The sequence below is a fragment of the Brassica napus genome, chromosome A2 (genome assembly GCF_020379485.1).
Source record: "Brassica napus cultivar Da-Ae chromosome A2, Da-Ae, whole genome shotgun sequence".
NCBI classification, from domain to species: domain Eukaryota; kingdom Viridiplantae; phylum Streptophyta; class Magnoliopsida; order Brassicales; family Brassicaceae; genus Brassica; species Brassica napus.
In genome coordinates, this window is record NC_063435.1 from 26715607 (window position 1) to 26732621 (window position 17015).

Sequence of the window (17015 nt, forward strand, 5' to 3'; positions counted from 1 at the left end):
ATCAAAACGCAGTGTTTTGGGGGTCAAGGTTCTTCTTTCTCTGTGTGCGACTCCACAAAAAATCTTTAGCCTTCTGCCATGACTAGTAGCAGAGAAAGCTTCACGCTTCTTATTAGATTCTGATTCTCTTTCACAAACCCTAATCGAATTTCTCGAAATCTGGATTCAAACCGTCTCTTCTCCTTCCTCCCCTATCCAAACGAAGCTGAAAGCTTTCGTCGACTCTCTAAACAGAGAACAAACACTTCAATAGGTTCATTTTTTTTTTAATTTACATTTTATATTCCCTTTTTTTTTGGAAGCTGTTGTAGCATAGAGGAACTGTTGCTGGGGTTGTGTATGTGATGTGTGTCAATCTTAATCCTGTTAATTGCAATGTTTTAATCGGATTTGCGTTTGGATTATTATTATTATTACTATTGGTGGTTAGAGATTGACCAATTCAAATTTAGGGTTTTGTTTTAATGTTGCAGATACAATAATGTGTTATAGGTTTGGAGTTTCTTAATCTTGGACACTGGTGCCAGAATCATCCTTTTGAATCGACAAAGATAGCATTTTTAAACATCAGTAGTTCAATACAATGATGTTGTAGATAGATTATCAACCATACTCGTACAAGGATGATATTAAAAAGGAACTAACTTGGTTAAGGATGTTTAAGTATGCTTAAAGCTTAGAGATGCATAGCGTCATCTGTAGTTTTCAAGAGAGTGGAAGTAATAGAAAATCGCTAAGGATCGTGTTCTTCTCTTATTGGCTGGAAGTATTAATCTTCTTAATCTTTTTTTTTTCTGTCTTTTCATGTTTTTCTTTTGCGTTGACAGGGTCTAATGGCTCTTAGGAAAAATACTCCGAAAGCTGATTCGGTCTCTCTCCCTATGAAGCCTTTGAATTTTTCCAGAAAGTTGCCAGGGAATGACCCAGATATTGCTCAAGATGTTGTGCGGACTGACATTGATTTGGACCAGCGGGAAGTTTACTTTTTGATGCTCCACTTACTGTCCTCTGGGCCTTGCCAAAGAACCTATGCACTGTTGCGACATGAACTTCTTGAACACGAGCTTCTTCCTAGAAGATATCATGCTTGGTACTCGAGGAGTGGATTGCCTAGCGGGGATGAGAATGATGATGGAAACTCCTTTCCTTTAAACTATGCTGAGTTGGCTAAGAGGTAACTACTTGAGCTGCTCTCACTGATTGTTTTTTATATGAATTTTTATGTGAAGAAGTTAATTGTTGGACTGGATTAAAGTTTATTCCCACCAGAGATTTTTTAACGGTTCATGGCATTATATGTGCACTTTCAGGTATTCTCACGTAAAAAGAGATCACTTGGTGGAGCTTCTGAAGCAGTTGGTCTTTGTTTCAAGTAGGCGTACACCCTCACGAGGGCTTGGTGATGGAAATAAACTAGTTACAGCTGGTGTCCCAACGCTTTTAGGGACTGGATCGTTCTCCCTTTTGAGCTGTAGGTGATTGCTAAAAAAATTTTTTTCTTATTGGCGAGTTTAGTTTTGTCTTTTTGCTCACGATGGGCACACACCACACATTTATATTAGACACAAGCTATAATAAACCAATTTCTCTTAGAAGTTACTTAGGACTTTATTTTGTATTTGCTAAGTTTTTTTTCAAAAGCTTGGCTCGCTAAAGCTGCCTTGTTTGGTTTTGCAGACGACAAGGACATAGTTGGAAGTGATCTCAAACCACCACCTATAGGGATGCGTTGGCCTCATATGCATGCTGATCAGGTGCGTGGTTTAAGTTTGAGAGAAATTGGTGGTGGTTTTGCCAGACATCATCGAGCCCCATCAATTCGTGCAGCATGCTATGTCATTGTAAAACCATCTACAATGGTACAAAAGATGCAGAACATCAAGAGGCTACGTGGGCACAGAAATGCTGTGTACTGTGGTAAGTTATTTACTTGTTCTGGGGTGAATCTTAATATTATGTTTCGTTTTTAAATAATTTAATAATCATTTGGATGATCTGCATACCTATATCAATATGCTGCAGCTATACTTGACCGCTCAGGAAGGTATGTAATCACTGGTTCAGATGATCGCCTTGTAAAAGTATGGTCAATGGAAACTGCATACTGCCTGGCCAGCTGTCGAGGGCATGAAGTGAGTTCCAAGTACTCTATAAGAATATTATAATCCTGTTACTGTATTCTTAAGTGGTGCTTATAATACGTGTGTTTTGGTGCATATGAAAGGGTGACATAACTGATCTTGCTGTGAATTCGAACAACACTTTCATAGCATCCGCTTCAAATGATTGTGTGATCCGTGTTGTAAGTTTCTTGTATCTCCTATGTTTATGTTTCCACTATGCCATACATTACCCTCCTTGATGAGTTCACTCATCTGGATTTTTCTAGTGGAGATTGCCAGATGGGTTACCAGTTTCGGTACTTCGTGGACATATTGGAGCTATTACTGCTATTGCATTTAGTCCCAGACCTGGATCCCCGTACCAACTTCTTTCGTAAGGATTTTTCTCAAGTTGTACCTTTTGCCATCATGTGTACGCTATCTGGGGCGTTATTTTTGCTCGTTCTTTCGAAGAATATTTGAGAATTATTATGTTTCGTTAGTTGTTTTCATTGGTTGACACCATGCTATTAATTATGTGGATTTTCAGTTTATTGCCTATGTAGTATGGCTTTAGAATTTTTGATTTAATTAACCTTTTGGTCACAAAGCTGGAAAGTTAAATGTACTCCGATTCATTCTCTTCTTTAGATGGAATTTACGATGTTGACTTTTTATTGTGCTGTGAAATCTATCTCTACTATGTCATGACTCATGTTTTTGTTTTGTATTGAGATTTTATTTGCTTATCTGGATACTGTTTTATTCTATTATCTTTATAAGCCGTTTGATCCCTTAAATATCTGCAGATCGTCGGATGATGGTACATGCAGGATATGGGATGCTCGGGGTGCCCAATTTGCTCCGCGGATATATATCCCTAGGCCTCCTAGTCCTGATGGTGATTGCTCTACGTTCTTAGTTATTTGCTTTTTGCTTTGATCTACTGGAAGCTGTAGGACTGACTATGGAAACCTATTCCAGGGAAGAACAATGGCCCTTCTTCTAGTGACGCTCAGCAGAGTCACCAAATTTTTTCCTGCGCATTCAATGCCAGTGGATCTGTCTTTGTCACTGGTAGCTCTGACACTCTTGCCAGAGTATACTCGGTACTGATAAATGTCCAATCCACACTTTCTGACAAAATTTATAGGGTTCACTTAATTACAAAAGGTGTTTCCTTGGTCATAGGTTTGGAGTGCTAGTAGGATCAGTAATGATGACCCAGAGCAGCCAAATCATGAGATGGATGTTTTGGCTGGACATGAGAATGATGTTAATTATGTTCAGTTCAGGTGAACCATTCACTTTTGAAATTACATTTCTTATGAGATCCTAAATATCTTATCTTAGCCCTTTGTTGTGGTGCTTCCCAGTGGTTGTGCTGCAGGATCTAAATTTGCCGACTACTCAAAAGACGATAGTGTTCCAAAATTTAAGAGCTCCTGGTGTGTAATGACAGCTGCAGTTAGATAATTTTGCAATTACTGTTAATATTCACCTTTTCCAATGTTCTATTTTGTGTGTTGACATTCAATGACACATCTATTTTCTAGGTTCTGTCATGATAACATAGTTACATGCTCTCGTGATGGTAGTGCAATCATTTGGATCCCAAGATCTCGGAGATCACATGTAATATTCACCGATTTCACCTAATTCAATTCATTTTCATCAGAGCAGAAACTCAGATCTTTATTTATGTTTTCCAGGGAAAAAGCTGCCGATGGACACGAGCATATCATCTCAAGGTTCCACCTCCGCCCATGCCTCCTCAACCCCCTAGAGGTGGGCCACGTCAAAGGATCCTGCCTACTCCCCGTGGGGTTAACATGATTGCTTGGAGTCTGGATAATCGTTTTGTTCTTGCCGCTATCATGGGTAACACTTTCTTGACACGCTTGATGGCTTAGAGTTTATCCAGGACGACTTTATAGCGCTCAACTCTTGCTAACTAGAATCACTTTCTATGTTAAAGATTGTAGAATATGCGTGTGGAATGCCTCTGATGGTAGCTTGGTACATTCTTTAACTGGCCATACAGCATCTGTGAGTGCTTGATCCCTTTTATATTTCTCTTCATTCATGGATTTGGTTGACTACCTTAAGGGAGTTTCCGGAATTGCTAAAACTGTTGACCTCTGTACTACAAAGCAAGAAAAAGGAAAAAAAATTCGCTGATCATGCCTATAAAATTAATCACAAAAATCATTCTTCTTCTAAGCAGACTATGTATTATTTCACCATAAGATAATTTTTTTTTTTTTATGTTTTTATGAAAACACTCCTAACTATGCCTAATGCCATTTATGCCTCGTTATATTTTTTTGCTGGTTCCTGTTTTAGTTTTCGAGGCATGATTTCCTCTTAGTACCTTGTATTACTGTTATTGACATGATGTACTTATTGTTTGTAGACATATGTTATGGACGTCCATCCTTTCAATCCTCGGATAGCTATGAGTGCTGGCTATGATGGAAAAACAATAGTGTGGGATGTAAGTTTTACTTTCTGCATTGTCTAAGTGTGGTATGTAAGTTTTACGGAAAACAATATTGCTGCGCGTCTTCTTCTTATCTACCAAAACCTTTTGTTCTCTTCTTCTAGATATGGGAAGGAAAACCTATCCACACATACGATATTTCACACTTCAAGTTGGTCGATGGGAAGTTTTCACCGTAAGCAAATAGTACCTTTTCCGTACTCGTTATGCTCCTAGTACTTCTGATTGCTAATCTTTATCTTCATAATGTAGAGATGGAACGTCAATAATACTTTCAGATGATGTAGGGCAACTGTACGTATTAAGCACAGGCCAAGGGGATTCTCAAAAGGACGCTAAATATGATCAGGTACTATATAACTTCAGTTGCAGAGAAAGCTTCATTAATGTACTTCTACTAACTACATTTTTGATAGATATACTAGATAGGATTTTATCAGGATTAAGTTTGTTGGTGCTTTGAGAGACCGACATATCTCCTGATTCTCTTGCTCAGAGAGATCAGAAATAACCTTTTCGATATAAACATTCAATAATCCTTAATACACGCTAAAGATCTCTTCATAAGAAAAGCCTAGATAATACTGTAGGAATATATCTCTGAACATCTATAGATTCATACTAAATATTATAGAGATATCTTAATTCTAGCTGCTCCACTTTAACTCCGCTAAACAAGTCGGCATTTACCTGTCTAATGCTAAAATGAATTTTCCTTGTAATTTCTCTGTGCATTTTGCAGTTTTTCCTGGGGGATTACCGGCCATTAATTCAGGACATATATGGGAATGTCCTTGACCAGGTAAATAGTTCATCTTTTTACCCTTCTTGTGATTCTGCTTCATAACCATTTATGTAATTCTGCTCGTTAGTGTACTCACTAATTGGCATTTGGAACTTTGATTCAGGAATCTCAGCTTCCACCTTATCGCCGAAATATGGAGGACCCTCTTTGTGATTCAGGTTTTACCTTCTTTTACTATGATCAAAAGTTCTTTGTGGATCCTTCTACTCAGGATGGGCATATTATTCACTCTTATCTTTCTGAATTCTAGCGATGATTCCATATGAAGAGCCATATCAGACCATGTTTCAGAAACGGCGACTTGGCGCCTTAGGCAAAGAATGGCGACCATCTTCTTTAAAGCTTGCTATAGGGCCAGATATCACTTTAGATCAAGATTACCAAATGCCACCTTTGGCAGATCTAGACTTAGCTGAGCCGATGCCAGAATTTGTAGATGTGATGGAGTGGGAACCAGAAATCGATATCTTAAGCGATGGAAATGACTCCGAATACAATGTGCCAGAAGAGGATTCGTCTGGAAAAGAGCAAGAATGTTTAAATTCTTTAACTTCTAGCGAGTCAGGTTCCAGTTCTAGTGAAGGCGATGAGGATGGTGGTCATCAGAATAGCCGTAGAAGATCCAAAAGGAGAAAACATAAAACAGGAGTAAGTTTTGTAATATTGCTTTGATCTTTTGTGCCTAAAGATGCTACTTATCTCTTTTTACCTCTTTACCAGGCTGAGATCATGACTTCTTCGGGTAGGCGTTTTAGAAAGAGAAACTTTGATGAGCTTGAAGGTGCTACAAACAAGAACAAACGTACCAGGAAATCTAGGAGTGGTCGTAAAAAATCCAAAAGGAAATCTTCAAAATCTAAATCGTCCAGACCTAGGCGAGCGGCTGCACAAAATGCACTCTCTTGGTTTTCTAAGATTACAGGTACATCTAAAGATGCAGAAGAGGAAGAAGATATCTCTGAATTGAGTGAGTCATCAGAAAGTGAATCGACAACAGAGGATTCAGGCACTGGGGATAGTGAACTTGATGTCGCTTTGGTAAATGGGCATGACAAGCAATCAAAGGGGAAAGATATTCTCGTATGTGATTCAGACAATGGGGCTCAACAGTGTGATGTTAGCGAAACTCAACCTGCTGAACGAAGGAGATTGGTTGTTAGGTTTCCTGTTAAGAGTTCAGATAAGCTTTCCTTGCTGGAGAACCTACCTGGAACATCTTCCTATGCTCCAACTCCAACTTTAGGGAATGGCTGTGCTGAAGACTCAAGGGTTTCTGGGAACTTTGAAGTTTCCACAAATCACTTAGATGCAAGCAAAGTAAAATGGGGAATGGTTAAGGCTCGTACATCAAAGCGAATGAGAACTGAATCAATGTCATCGCATGGACTTATGGGCTCTGAGCCAGATGGAGAAGAAAATAATCTTAGCAAAGAGGCAGATCACCATGATAATGGTGTTACAGCACCTAATTGTTTGGAATTAAGAACAGATATCGATGGAATTGCAGTTGACACTGACACGGTGATTTCTAATGGTTTGCCAAATGGTGAAGAACGATGCCTAAGAGTGGATGGGTCGCCAAGTCGAGTGGCTGATGAGGGTGCCTCTAACTGTTCTCAGGATGTAACAGGTCGCTTGCATGATCTAAAAGATAGCCTTCCACCTATCTCTAGGACGTTGAGGATACGCTCCAAGAGGGTTTCAAGGGCTCCTGATACATCTTTGAAGCAAGAAGTAAAATCTTCATCTATAAATCAAGAGAATGGTGGCTCTGACGCGTTAAATGATGGTTCTGCAAACACTAAATTGGATTTGGCATTGGACAACCAAAAGGATGGTTTGGTTGGAACAGAGCTACCTCTGACAAATGATTGTGTGCATGAATCAAAACCGCTGACCAGTGACCCTGTCTCAGTTGATGTTCCTGTGTCACATCCTAAACGGATGTTTGATTATGTCTATAGACGAAAGAAGTCACGAAAGCAGGAGAATAACTCAGACCGGGGTGCTACTCTGACTCAAGAAACAAGTCCAGGTTCGTGTAGTCAGGATCAAAGTAGTGGTGCTAATACCCACGAAGGTGTCCCTAATGGGCTCCATGAGACCGAGTCAAATGGTTTGGAGAAGCCGGAAAGCAGTTTGACACACATCCGAGATAAACTAAGTGATTCACATGGAAACCAAAACTCTCAAGAAGAATGTATATCAACTTCTGGGGCAACACTTCGGTCGAGATCCACAAGGAATAGAAAGTCTACTTATCCTTTTAGTGAAAGTAAACCTGTTGAGACAAAGAAGCTTCAGCAGTCGATAGAAAAGGTATCTTGGTTAACATTATCGACACATGAAGAGGGTTCTCGTTATATCCCACAAAAGGGAGATGAGGTTGCTTATTTGCGACAGGTAATCTTATCTGTTAGTCTCGTTTAATCAACCTCTGGTATCAATTTTTTAACCTGTGGCTGTTACTCGTACCTTTCAGGGGCATCAAGAATACTTGAACTTCAGCTCCCTGAGGGAAGTGGCTCCTTGGACTTCAATAAAGGCAGGAAATATAAAGGCGGTGGAGATTTGTAAAGTGGAAAGTCTCGAATACGCAACACTACCTGGTTCTGGGGATAGCTGCTGCAAAATGATACTTAAAGTCATCGACCCCAACTCCGAAGTATTCGACAAAACTTTCAAGCTGACATTGCCTGAGGTGGTGAGCTTTCCAGATTTTCTCGTGGAAAGGAGTCGGTATGAAGCAGCGATACAGAGGAACTGGACTTTCAGGGATAAGTGTAAGGTTTGGTGGAGAGACGAAGGCGAAGAAGATGGTAATTGGTGGGAAGGACGGATTCTAGCTGTGAAGGCCAAGTCACCTGATTTTCCTGATAGTCCGTGGGAGAGGTACACAGTTAGATACAAGAATGATCCGACTGAGACGCATCTTCACAGTCCGTGGGAGCTTTTTGATGCTGATACCAAGTGGGAGCAGCCTCACATGGATGATGAGAAACGAAACCGTCTGCTCTTGGCCTTAACAAAGTTGGAGACTTCTGATAAAAGAACCAAGGTTTGTTCTTCTAATCAATTTTAATATCTCTTGCCTCTTGGTATTCAAGGAATTGGTAGGCGGTGGTTAGGCATCTTATAGAAGATTATTGTCTAGGCGGACACTTAGATCGATTTTTGAATGTCTAGAATGATTTTATAAAAAATCGTTTCGTTCTGATTTGCCAACTAGGTGGACACTGGTTTTTAGAACACTGGTTGAGACTATCCTAGCCTCTAAGCATAGGCATGTTTACGTTAGTTAGGAGGTTATAGTTAGTCCACTCTAAGTAGATTAAGAGGCAAGAACATAGCAATATGACATAAACTTTACTTAATCGTTTCAGGATTCTTATGGCCTGCAAAAACTGAAGCAGACCGTGGGAAGTTCGAGCTACACCAACAGGTAAAGTTTCTTCAACACTGGAAGAAGAGGATTATAATAGCGATGAAGCTCACACGGTTTTGTTATATGGATTCATGTGCAGGTTCCCAGTTCCTTTGTCGATTGAAGTAATCAGATCAAGGCTTGAGAACAACTATTACCGGAGTGTGGAAGCATTAAGACACGACGTAGAAGTTATGTTGTCCAATGCGGAAACTTTCTTTGGTCGAAATAAAAGCGTAGCAGCCAAAATCTCGCGTCTCTCTAAATGGTTCGACCGCACGCTACCTTCTTTGTAGCATATCTTATTTCATAGTATGTAGATAAAGTATTAATTTCCGCTCGTACCTCATAGTTCTAATGAATGAAAGATAATTTTAGGATTTTTTTCGTTTTAGAGATTTTTAGGTTTAGGGTTAGTTTTGGAGAGAATTGTTTTCATTGCAAGCAAAGATAGATTTGGAGAGAGTCAACAACATTTAATGCTTTGTAAAACAGAGAACCATCTTACCTTGAATAATCCAACCAAGTTTCAGTATGATTTTCTTTTCTGCTTAATAGTACGAAAATGTGAACAAAAATTGGACACTACATGCAGCAAAAGGACACAGAAAAGTTATATGTAAATTTTGTCTATTATCTACTCCTAATAGATGATGGATAAAAAAGATAATACTGCACAAAAGTTGGTGGAATATTGAGTAAAAACTTTATAAAATGTCTTTAACTGTGATTTTATTAATTTAAACCTATCTTTCGGCCAAAATATTATTAACGAGGTTCAAAAAAGAAATATGTAACGTTTTTATCAGTGTAACTTTATAGATGGAAATATCATCAAATAACCGTATTTTAAGCATTTTTCGCATAAATATGTTTTAGTAGAGATCATGCTTTTTTTATAAATATAGAGATCATGCTTTTAGTATGTAATAACTGAGTGAGCATGAACAACAAATATTCGAAAATTATGTTTTAATGTGGTAATTACCTTACGAGTGCAACATCTATATTCATCAGTTCATCAACTTTTAAGTCACTACCATACGAGACAATATTCTTATCGACCTATACTAGAAATCAGCAAATTACCATGTCTCCGTCATGGACACGTTTGGCAATCACTTGTATCATTTTTGTTTCCCTTTTTTATCAGCACCAATGTAAGCATATAGACATATATATATATTATATAGCAATAATATGATCATCATCGTTATTGTGATCATTAACATCATATATTCATTACCTTTTCTGAATAATCTAATTAGCTTTTTATCTTTGTAGGTGAAAATGTGGATGGTTATGAGCAGAACAAGCTATTTATACCACCGTGCATTGGTTTACATCGCCATCACATTTCCTTTAGACCCGATAGTTATTGCTGCGACGGAAAGAATAAGTTCTGTTCACCGATTAAAGAAGAATGTTGGCGTCAATGTGCGATCCTTAATCCGCGACCTTCTTCTTCTAAGAATTAACAATCTCTTCAAGTGTGTTTCATATACATGAATTTCTTGTAACTTTCTATTTGATTTTCTCTCTCAAATTATCATATATTATAATATAACACGAGTATGTGACTCCAAAAATTTAATGTAAGAAAGTGACAATAAAAGTGTTCACAATTGCTGGATTTTTTTGGATTTAATTAGTGAGAGATTTTTAGGTTTAGCTTAGGTTAGTTGGAGAGAAGATATTTCATTACAAGGAGAGGGAGATAGATTGGAGAGGTCAGCAACATTTGATGCTTTGTAAAACAGAGAACCATCTTCCGTTGAATGATCCAACCAAATTTCAGTCTGATTTTATTTTCTGCTTAGTACGGAAAATTTGGGGAAAATTGTTTGAAAATAGTCTATAAAACTGTTTGATCCACAGCAGTTTGTATATTGTCTTTGCCGTATTCAAGAGTTTATCTTCAAACCCTAGAGCTTATCCGCAAACCCTTATTCTCTTCTCTTATATAATAATTTATTAATTTTAGAAACCAAGTATGAAATATTAGCTTCTCTTTTTTTTTTACTACAATAGTTTTCTATTGATCTCCTCTTCGCGGCTTTAACTTGTCTAGTTGTCGGTTATTTCTTGTCTTAAGTTATCCATAACTCTCTTCTCCTCTCTCACGCTGTATCATTTCTTAACATCATATGATCGCATCAAATATTTATTTTCTACGTTTAAGTTCTATGATGGCTGACATTGGAGGGAAAAACACCTCAAAGAGAAGCATCACAAGTAAATCTGAAGGAGGAGTAGTATTAAGACATTAATGCTTTTTTTGCATTGGTGTTACTTCTTTGTTAACACTTCCCAGTTGCAAGATCTTAATTACTTTTTTTTAGTTGTTTTTAGTTTTGAACATAAAGTCCTACACTTTACATGTTTCTAACAATTCACATGGCATCATCAAACAATACAAGTCCTAGATAAAAATCTACACTAAAACGATATTCCAAGCAATATGAACGTAAAGTTTAAGTAACTCTTTGATAAATCATGCACATACGATACGACAACCACATGGTGCTAGCTTTCCATTGCTAGAGCTGTAAACTGGGCGAGCCCATGTCCATTAGCCCATATCCATTTGTCCATTCATTGTTTGTGGACAGCAAAGTGACCATGTCCATTAAGAACCATGTCCATTAAAGACCATACCCACTAACACCCATATTTTTATGGGCTGGCATGGGATCCATAATGACCATATAAGAAAATTTTAAATTTTAATTTATAAACCTACAATTATATATAAAAGTTCATAAAATTAAAATTCATCCATAAATTCAAAAGTACAACAATACATAATTTCATAAATACAACAATTACGGTTTTGGCGGGAAAAATTGATTTTGCGGTTTTAGCGGAAAAACTTGATTTTACGGTTTTGATGGAAAAACTCGATTTTGCAGTTTTGACGGAAAAACTCGATTTTGCAGTTTTGGCGGAAAACTCGATTTTCTGATTTTGGCAGAGAAACTCGATTTCGGTTTTGCCATGGGGTCTATAATGACCATATAAGAAAATTTTAATTTATAAGCCTACAATTACATATACAAGTTCATAAAATTAAAATTTATCCATAAATTCATAAGTACAATAATACATAAGTTCATAAGTACAACAATTTCGGTTTTGGTGAGAAAAATTGATTTTGCGGTTTTGGCAGGAAAACTCGATTTTCTGGTTTTGGCGGGAAAATTCGATTTTGCGTTTTGCAGAAAAATTCAATTTTGCGGTTCTGGCGGAAAAACTCGATTTTCTGGTTCTGACGGGAAAATTTGATATTAAAATTTAGCAAAAAAATCGATTTTATGAGTTTAGCGGAAAAACTTAAATTTTAGAAATCTTAGGTTTTGTGACCACTGGACAGTCCACGTCCATAAAGCCCAAAACCATTAAATACCATTTTTTTAATGGTTTTCCACATTTTGTCCAATAAAACCAATGGGAAAAATGGGTTTGTCCATATTAAGCCCATTTGTATATGGACATGGGCAACCATTGGACGGCCCACCCATTTTACACCTCTATCCATTGCCATGGCGTTTTGTGAGACTCAAGCCCTTAATCCCCATGGATCGTTACTAAACCAAGCTATCTAATAAATGATGGGTAAGAAATATAATACTACACAAAAAGTTGATCAAATATTGAGTAAGAACTTTATAAATTAATGTCAACTATGATTATTATAAATAATTTGTATGTAACTTTTTTATCACAATGTCATCAGTTAACCGTATTTTAAATGCGACTTTTTCGCATAAATTTGTTTTAGTAGAGATCATGCTTTTAGTATGGATAACTGAATATGAGCGTGAAATAAAAATACACAAAAATATGAATCAGTTCTTCAAGTCTTAAGTCACTAACATACATATATATATATATCTTCATCAACACATTTTGCAATCCCTTGTATCATTTTTGTTTCCCATTTTGGTCTACACAAATGTAAACATACACTGATACACACGCATACTGTTGACCGTTAATATTTTCATAGCAATAATATGATCATCATTATTGTAACCATCATCATTATATCCTTCATAACTTTTTCTGAATAGTATGATTAACTAAATAACTTTACATTTTTTAGGTGAAAATGTAAATAACTTCATCTTTTGCATTGCTTCAAAATTGTAGTCTTCCTCTGTTTTTATCTTTTTTTGGCTTAGGAAGGCTGGCCTGCTTAAACTTTTTGTATCAACAAACTCTCTCATTTTCTAATGAAATTCACATAGCAAAAAAAAAAAAGATATTTCTACCACCGTGCATTGGATTACATTTCCGTATTAGCTTTCACCAAGTTGTTATTGCTGGGTCGGTAAAAATAAGTTCTTACAAAGAAGAATGTTGGCATCAATATACGATCCTTAATCCTCCACATTCTTCAAAGAATTAACAAACTCTCTTCACGTGTATTTCATATGCATGAGTTTGTTGTAAATTTTTATTTGATTTTCTTTTTCTCAAATTATCATACTAAAGTATAGCACGGGTATGTGACTCCACAAACTTAAGTGACAATAAAAGTGTATAAGCGTAATCATCGAGAGAAACTTGTCAAGAAAGACATTTTAGTTACATTAAAGTAAGAAGCGAAGATTCAAGAAACAAATTCTTAAACCAAACACTGACTAGTCATGGAAGTTTAGGGTGGCCGGAAGATTTTCCGGTGAGATTTTCCGGGGGCTTAGAGAATTTAGAAGGGTTGTGTTTAGTGAACCAAGTAGTGTACAGAAACTGCTTGTGAGGACCAACATGGTTACATATTAGCTTCAGCTTCTGTCTTTCTCTCATCCACCTTAGTATTATCTTCATGTGCCTCTTGCTCGTTAACCCTCTTAATCCCACTTCCTGTTCAAATAATGATCAGATGAAAGCTAACTCTGTAATGAATATAATTAATGTTACTTGGAAGCAAAACAGCAACTACTCCAGTTCTTGACCTAATAATTTCTCCAAAGAAAACATCTTGTGATTTAAAAAGAGTATACCTTGACACGATCCCAAGTTTCAGCGATGGTGAGAGGTCCATGTTCCTTCAAAACATCAAAGATCACTCGGGTGATCGTCTGGGTTTGCTCCGGTGGTGTGTTCAGCTCGATGGGTTTCATCTTAGGTTTAGGTTTCGTCGCGAATTGCCTTATCAACAATCCAACTACATTTTGATTGCTTATGTTCCAAGGCACCACGTTCCGCAACATGCTCAGATACTTTGCAGCTATAAAAACAAGAACACTTGTTAACTCAAATCACTATCACGACAGATTCATGTTAACACAAAATCGAAACCTTTAATTTATTTTTCCTGAGAATAACAGAAATGAAGAAACAAACCGGTTATTTATCAAATTTTTGAAGTTGTGAGTCTCGGCTAGACATTTGATCGAACAGGTTATGTGCGTTACGAGCTTTGTAATGTATACAAGGCCACAAGGATTACAAAAATTAGAGAGCGAAAACTCACACGATGGAGAGAAAGTGGAAGCCGAAGCAGCCGAGTTTCTAGAGACTGAGACTTGGGAGAGAGCTTGGACTCTCTGTAATAGCCAAGCAAACGTTACTACTAACAACGTAATGCAATTACATACGTAATGTAAGAAGCATCATTTACGTATATTTATAAAAGAGCCCCTCTTGTTACTCATAATTTACAATGTTCACCCAAATTTGGATCTGTTACCAAAAATCCCTGATCGATCTCTGGAGTTAACATGAATCGTGATTGATACATTTACACAGTAGCCCCTGACTTTACTCAAAATTTCAAACTTTCACTCAAATTTGTAACTTCCACAAAAAGAGCCCCTTATCGATCTCTAGAGTTAACATTAATCATGATCGATACATTTACGGTGGAAATTTACACAATAGCCCCTGACTTTACTCTAAATTTCAGACTTTCACTCAAAATTTGTAACTTTCACAAAATAGTCCAGTTGACATGATTAATAATTTTATGGTGGAACTTTTCTTGTGGGGTTTACAACTTTCTCTAAAGAGCTATTGAAACTAAAAGAGATTCTCAAATCCATGAGTGTGTGATACAACACAAAGCCATGAACGGCTGAGAAATGAAAAGCAGTGTGAGTTACTTCATGTAGCTCACTCAATTCAACGACGTTTGCTGTGCCTCTTGCTCTTCTTCTTTCTACTGCTTCTTCTGTCATCATCCGACTCCGAGTCAGAACCTGATTCTGAATCAGATGACTCCTCCTCAGATGAAGAAGAACAAGAGCTGTATCTTCTCCTTCTCCTCCTTTCCTTCCTCTGCTTTGGCTTCTTCTTCTTGCTCGTCCTCTTACTCCTCCTCCTCCTCCTCTCCTCCTCTGACTCAGACGACGAACTGTACTCCGAATCACTCTCCCCAGACGACTCAGACCCATCACTACTTTCAAACACAGATGCTTCACTATCACTACCAGAATCAGACTTCGACCTCTGCTTCCTCTTAGCCCTCCTCTCACCTTCTCCTTTCCCATTCGCTACCTCTATCTTCCCATCATCGCCACCACCATCAAGATCATCAACAGAAGGCTTCGTCCTCAGTTTAGGATTCTTAAGCTGCTGAGTCCTCGACGGTCTCGACACATAAACCCTCTCGTTCTTACACTCATAAGTCCAGTGCCCCGTCTGAAAACACTTCTGACACTGAGAACCGCCTCCTCCAACAACAGCAGAAGCTGACACAGACTTGTTGTCTTTCCTCTCCCCAAGCCTAACGGCTTTCTCGGTACTCATCAAGTACATCTGCCTCTTGGCTTCCCGTTTCTCCTGCCATCGGCTAGGACCTTCTTCCTTTTGCCCGTAAGCGTTGACGTTACGAGCAGCTGCGGTTGCTGCTCGCTCGGCTTGAGTACGGCTAAGACCTTTGGCGGCGGTGAGTGCAGCGGCTTTGATTCTGTCGGCTGCAACCTGTGATTTCTCCTCCTTTGCATCGGACATGATTATTGAATCCTCTGCAATCAAATTCAAACACAAAGTGAATTTAGTATAATCCTTAAGCAGGAGGAGCCTTTCAAAATTAGGGTTTCTACTTCCATGTAAGTAAACTGGGTTTTGATTATCTAGAACATATGAATAAACTTGGATTCGTGAATTCTACTAAGACTTAACGATAATAGAGCGGGAGACAATTAGGTTAATCGATCTATTAGTTTCAAATTCAAGATCTACACAAGCCTTAATTTGGAAAAGAATAAGAAGGAGAACTTACAATTAGAAACGGGAGGACGAGGAGGAAGATCGAAGCAGCTTTTGCTTGGGAGAGATTAATGAAGAGGATGAGCGATTTTGAGAGGCGCGAGAGTAAAAAGGCGACGGCGCTCTCAAAGGCTCAAAGCAGAGGGAGGAAGACGAAGAAACAGACTTAAGTATTGGGCCCAAATACTCTTTTCTATTTTTCAAAAACTTAAAAATAGAAAACAGAATAATAGTCTAATTTATAAATTCTGAATTGTTTTTAGAAGAAGATATTATTATTAATTTATGTCTTGATTAAATCATTTATTCTAACAAATCTATTTTCTTTTTATGAAGTTGTATATTTTAAATTTCAATTTAAGACTTAATTTTCAGTAAAAACATGCTTGATCATGTATTTTGAGGTAAATGAAAAAAGACAATTGTTAATAATAGCACATTTTAAAGTTTATGTCTCAAAAATGGCATTAGAAGAAGAAAGTCACAAAAATGATATTCATTAAAGGGTAAAATATCCCTAATACCATTGGTTTAAATTAAATAAACAAACAAAAATAAATAAAAATAAATAAAATAAAAAAAAGAAATTTTTTTTTATAGTTTTCAGATTATATGATTTTAGATTCGAAATTTTTATAATATCTTTTTTTCAAAAAAAATTTCAAAATTTTTTTTTATTTTTTTCAAATTTTCTTTTTATAATTTAAAAATACTTTTTGAAACTGTTTTTAAAATTTTTATTTTTTATTTTAGTATTTGTTTTTTATAAATTTTTAAACCTTAATTCCAAAACCTCGCCCCTTAAATCTAAACCGTAATGTTTTGATTAATTAACCAAAGAGTATAAGTGTATATTTACCTCTTTAATGAAACCTATTTTTGTGACTTTGAAACTTGAGTGCTACTTTGGGAACAAAAACTTGGTTTTGGTTTGATGCTATCCTAGTCTTTTTCTCAATGATCGAA

General features: G+C 37.1%; 3 protein-coding genes across 6 annotated transcripts; 1 reads left to right on the forward strand and 2 right to left on the reverse strand.

The window, feature by feature from the left end:
• The first annotated feature begins 3 nt into the window (after positions 1 to 3).
• On the forward strand, positions 4 to 9372 carry LOC106402983 (bromodomain and WD repeat-containing protein 3-like). 3 transcript variants are annotated; one of them, XM_013843808.3, is made up of 24 exons: positions 4 to 253; positions 828 to 1174; positions 1311 to 1471; positions 1678 to 1917; positions 2023 to 2132; positions 2225 to 2302; positions 2390 to 2496; positions 2912 to 3003; positions 3087 to 3211; positions 3294 to 3397; positions 3479 to 3550; positions 3659 to 3737; positions 3815 to 3983; positions 4081 to 4151; positions 4519 to 4599; positions 4710 to 4780; positions 4858 to 4954; positions 5348 to 5407; positions 5514 to 5568; positions 5661 to 6058; positions 6131 to 7813; positions 7893 to 8468; positions 8794 to 8852; positions 8935 to 9372. In XM_013843808.3, exons 2-24 carry the CDS (start codon positions 834 to 836, stop codon positions 9128 to 9130), a joined length of 5025 nt encoding a protein of 1674 aa, XP_013699262.2. In that variant the 5' UTR covers positions 4 to 253; positions 828 to 833; the 3' UTR covers positions 9131 to 9372. The 3 variants fall into 3 exon arrangements, with proteins under 3 accessions (XP_013699262.2, XP_013699271.2, XP_013699276.2); XM_013843822.3 differs by lacking the exons at positions 4 to 253; positions 828 to 1174 and having other exon boundaries at positions 1322 to 1471; positions 1678 to 1754; positions 1828 to 1917; XM_013843817.3 differs by lacking the exons at positions 4 to 253; positions 828 to 1174 and having other exon boundaries at positions 1311 to 1475.
• Positions 9373 to 13346: 3974 nt separating this feature from the next.
• LOC106425004 lies at positions 13347 to 14535 on the reverse strand. Of its 2 annotated transcripts, none has more exons than XM_013865745.3 (3): positions 14314 to 14535; positions 13841 to 14067; positions 13347 to 13700 (listed from the first exon to the last, which is right to left on the reverse strand). In XM_013865745.3, the coding sequence occupies exons 2-3, from the start codon at positions 14048 to 14050 to the stop codon at positions 13485 to 13487; spliced, it is 426 nt and encodes a 141-aa protein (XP_013721199.1). In that variant the 5' UTR covers positions 14051 to 14067; positions 14314 to 14535; the 3' UTR covers positions 13347 to 13484. The 2 variants fall into 2 exon arrangements, with proteins under 2 accessions (XP_013721199.1, XP_022565023.1); XM_022709302.2 differs by having other exon boundaries at positions 14184 to 14505.
• A 250-nt stretch (positions 14536 to 14785) lies between these two features.
• LOC106402974 (zinc finger CCHC domain-containing protein 10-like) lies at positions 14786 to 16288 on the reverse strand. The gene is made up of 2 exons (XM_013843799.2): positions 16063 to 16288; positions 14786 to 15805 (listed from the first exon to the last, which is right to left on the reverse strand). The coding sequence occupies exon 2, from the start codon at positions 15789 to 15791 to the stop codon at positions 14961 to 14963; it is 831 nt and encodes a 276-aa protein (XP_013699253.1). The 5' UTR covers positions 15792 to 15805; positions 16063 to 16288; the 3' UTR covers positions 14786 to 14960.
• Between the last annotated feature and the right edge of the window lie 727 nt (positions 16289 to 17015).